General features: G+C 57.0%; 1 protein-coding gene across 1 annotated transcript in view; it reads left to right on the top strand.

The window, feature by feature from the left end:
- The window catches only part of BAIAP2 (BAI1-associated protein 2), a 32,603-nt gene that overhangs the window by 21,268 nt on the left and 7,404 nt on the right, over nucleotides 1-3,931 (top strand). Inside the window, exons 6-10 of the mRNA XM_010008626.1 lie at nucleotides 231-383; nucleotides 1,369-1,596; nucleotides 2,227-2,428; nucleotides 2,802-3,003; nucleotides 3,112-3,180. Coding sequence (XP_010006928.1) covers nucleotides 231-383; nucleotides 1,369-1,596; nucleotides 2,227-2,428; nucleotides 2,802-3,003; nucleotides 3,112-3,180 — 854 coding nt within the window. The remainder of the gene's footprint in view (nucleotides 1-230; nucleotides 384-1,368; nucleotides 1,597-2,226; nucleotides 2,429-2,801; nucleotides 3,004-3,111; nucleotides 3,181-3,931) is intronic.

Genomic DNA, 3,931 nt, shown 5'->3' with positions numbered 1-3,931 from the left:
CCCGGGGATGCTGTGTCCTTTTAAATACCTGTAGGGATTTGAAAGCTTGGTAGATGTGGTGCTGAGGGATGTGGTTTAGTGGGGACTTGGCGGTGCTGGGGTAATGGGTGGACTGGGTGATCTTAAAGGTCTTTTCCAACCCAAACAATTCCATGTTTCTGTCCCCTGCCCCACCCTCAGGGGGTGAAGTGGCAGAGGCAGTGACCTCTCTGCTCCTCTTTCTCTTCTAGTACATTGAAGCCATCAGTAACAAGCAAGGAGAGCTGGAAAACTACGTCTCTGACGGGTACAAGACGGCTCTGACGGAAGAGAGGAGACGGTTCTGCTTCCTGGTGGAGAAGCAGTGCGCGGTGGCCAAGAGCGCCATCGCCTACCATGCCAAGGTGGGTCAGCACACCTGGGCTGCAGGACCTGGCAGGGGCTCCTCAGGTTCTTTCTGCACCAGCTCATGATTTGAAGAAGCAGAAGAAATGTGGCCCCTGTGGTGGTCTGGGGTGGGATCCATCAGGACAAGGGCTGGGAACACGGGCGCTGCTCCCTCTGCCTCCCGCTCCTGTTCTGGTTGTTCCCCACCACCACCCCCTGTTGCTCACAGCACCCATCTGTCACTGCCATGCTTGGCACCAGGGAGCAGGAGAAGGAGCTGGGATTAGTCAGCACTGTGGGCTGGAGCCGTGCTCAGCATATGTGAACTCCTCAGGAGGGGAAAATTAATCCCACCCAAGGGCTGGAGGGTCAGCAGGGATGGAGGTGCTGGCACCTGCAGTGTGGCTATGGCACGTTGAAACCAAAACCTTGTTGCAGCAGCGTTTGGGGGGTGGTTTTGCAGGAGGGACTGTGCAGGTGGCTGGGCCAGAGCAGCACAATGTGTGGGAGCATGAGGTGGGTGTCCAGCCCCACGCCAACCTGGCAACCAGTGTGGGCTTTGCTGGCTGAAAACACTGTTCAGCAGCTCCTGGGGGATGTTGGCAGGAGCTGAAGCTGGGGGGGAGCTGGTGGCCCATGGTAGAGAAATATTTTGGGGATTCAAAATTTGTTTCAGAGGGTTTTTTTGATATATGGGGTCCAAGTTGTCCCCAGGTGAGACTGGTGACAGAGCCATGCAGAGCCAGGCTCATTGGAGCCACAGCTCTTCCAGCACCATTCCAAGGGAGGTGTTTGGACAGGCCCTTTCCTTCCCTCCTTCCTATTTTTCATCACACCTTCCTGGCTCAGCTGCTCCCAGAAGCTGGAAGCAGTAAGTCCCTGTGTCCCCTCCTCTGTGCCATGCACTGAGTTGTTGATCAATCTTATGGCCAGTCCAGGTGCAGAACTGGGTGGGTTTTCCTGCTCCCCTGTGCCCTCACTCCTTGCTTTTCCCTTTTCCAGGGGAAGGAGATGCTGACGCAGAAGCTGCCGCTGTGGCAACAATCCTGCTCGGATCCCAACAAGATCCCAGACCGGGCTATACAGCTGATGCAGCAGATGGCTGCCAGCAGCAATGGCACCATCATGCCCAGCCCTCTGTCTACATCCAAATCCAACCTCATCATCTCTGACCCCATCCCTGGTGCCAAACCTCTCCCTGTCCCCCCGGAGCTGGCACCTTTTGTAGGAGTAAGTATCTCCATGGTGGAAGCTGTCCTGCCCTTCTCAACAAAGCTGGAGGGACGAGCCTGGGCCGGTGTCACCGTTGTCCTCAGCAAGTTGTCTTTTGGTGGAACTTCATTAATGCTCAGGGATGGGCAGCTCTGTGTGTGCACTGCCCTGGGATGTGGGAAGAAGCCTGGCATGGGATTGGACAGCCCGTTCCATCCCACCTGGGTTGCTGAGCTCCTGAGGGGCTTTGGGGAATCCATGAGCTGGACTCATCTGATCAGACTGGTCCCAGTCAGGCTGGTTCCAGAGCCATGGGGTTGAACCAAGGTCTTGCAGTAACCACAGGTGAAGGTTCTTGGAGCAACCCATGGTTTGGAAGACCCTTCAAAAAAGGGTCTCCCCTGATGTGGTGGCACAAGCTGAGCAGTAGAGCTCAGGAGAGGTTTACTGGGTGTGAGGCACCTTGGAGCAGTAAAATATCATAGAGGTGACCTCTGCTTCCCAGAGCAGGTTTTCTCAGGTGGAGGACTGAACCCAACAGGCTGAAGCTCATGGTCTGTCATGAGCTGTGTCCCACTGTGGGAGCTGTGGTGGGATGCCCTAACGAAGGTGTTCCCCATCTTCCCCCTTCCTCTCCTCTCTCCGTAGCGCATGTCGGCGCAGGAGGCCCTGCCAGTGATGAACGGAGTCTCAGGCCCAGACAGTGACGGGTACAACCACTGGTCTGAGATGAAGCCAGCACAGCCCAAATCTTTATCTCCTCCCCAGCCTCAGAAGCAGCTGAGTGACTCTTACTCCAACACACTCCCAGTTCGCAAAAACGTGACACCGAAGAACAGCTACGCGTCAGGTGAGGCTCCCACCTCCCTGCCCTGGGGTGCCCAGCAGTGCTGCTCGTGCCTCTGGATCTGGGGGAAGTGGAGCTGGGCTTTGCTGTGGGTTTTCAGCTGGGTGGGGTTTGGCCAGGTGGGCTTTCAGCCCATGGAGAGGATTCCCAGGAGGAAAATCATGAGGCATCTAAGGGAGGCTGCTCCCTTTGCCGTGGCTGGTGGCGATGCCAAGAGCAGGAGCCTGATGCTGCTCCTTGAGTCACACTGAAGGTTTTACTGAGACATGGGGCAAAACAAGCAAGGCTAGGGACCTGTCCTGGTGGGACTGCCATGCCAGGCTGTGCACACGGGGCCGAGGGCTCGGGGCACTCACTGGTCTCTGTCTCCCACCAGCTGAAAACAAGACGCTGCCGCGCTCCAGCTCCATGGCCGCGGGGCTCGAGAGGAACGGCCGGACGAGGGTGCAGGCCATTTTCTCTCACGCTGCTGGAGATAACAGCACCCTCCTGAGCTTCAAGGAGGGGGACCTCATCACGCTGCTGGTGCCAGAGGCCAGGGATGGCTGGCACTACGGAGAGAGCGAGAAGACAAAACTGTGAGTGCTGGGGCCACCCCCATGACCCACTGCACCCCAGTGCAGCCTCTCCTGGATCCTCCACGGATCAACGTGGGTTTGGCTTCATCCCCTGTCCTTGCCTTTCAGGAGGGGCTGGTTTCCTTTCTCCTACACACGGGTCCTCGACAGCGATGGCAGCGAGCGGGTCCACACGGGGTAGGAGCATTGCATGGGTGCTGGGGGCTTGTCCCAGGGCAGAATGTGGGATTGGCTGTGAATGCTGCACTTCCCCATTCATGGTGCGTGTCATTAGGAGTAAGTCCCAGCACCAACAGGTGGCTGCTGGCTTGGAATCATTTTGGTTGGAAAAGACATTTAAGATCATCCAGTCCAACCATTCCCCCAGCCCTGCCAAGTCCCCACTAACCTGTGTCCCTCAGCACCACACCTGTGCAGCTTTGAAACCGCTCAGGAACAGTGACTCCACCCCTGCCCTGGGCAGCCTGTGCCAGGGCCTGACAACCCTTTTGGGGAAGAAATTATTGCCAATATCCAATCTAAGCCTCCCCTGGTGCAACTTGAGACTGTTTTCTTTTGTTGTATCACTTGTAACACGGGAGAAGGGATCAACTCCCTCTGGCTCCTACCTCCTCTCAGGCAGGTATAGACCGAGAAGGTCTCCCCTCAGCCTCCTTTTCTTCAGGCTGAACACCCTCAGCTCCCTTAGACACTCTTGACAGGACAAGTGCTCCATACCCTTCCCCAGCTCTGTAGCCCTTCTGTGGACACACTCCAGCTCCTCAGTATTCTTTTTGTGGGGGGCCCAAAACCGACTCCAGGATTTGCAGAGTGGCCTCATCATTGCTGAGCACAGGGGGACAATCCCTGCACTGGTCCTGCTGGCCCCTCTGTTGCTGACACAAGCCAGGATGCCCTTGGCCTCCTTGGGCCACCTGGGCACTGCCTG

The sequence above is a fragment of the Chaetura pelagica genome, unplaced genomic scaffold (genome assembly GCF_000747805.2).
Source record: "Chaetura pelagica isolate M959 unplaced genomic scaffold, ChaPel_1.0 scaffold962, whole genome shotgun sequence".
In the NCBI taxonomy this organism is placed as follows: domain Eukaryota; kingdom Metazoa; phylum Chordata; class Aves; order Apodiformes; family Apodidae; genus Chaetura; species Chaetura pelagica.
The sequence above is the reverse complement of the archived record's forward strand: the minus strand, read 5'-3'. Positions and strand labels throughout refer to the sequence as shown.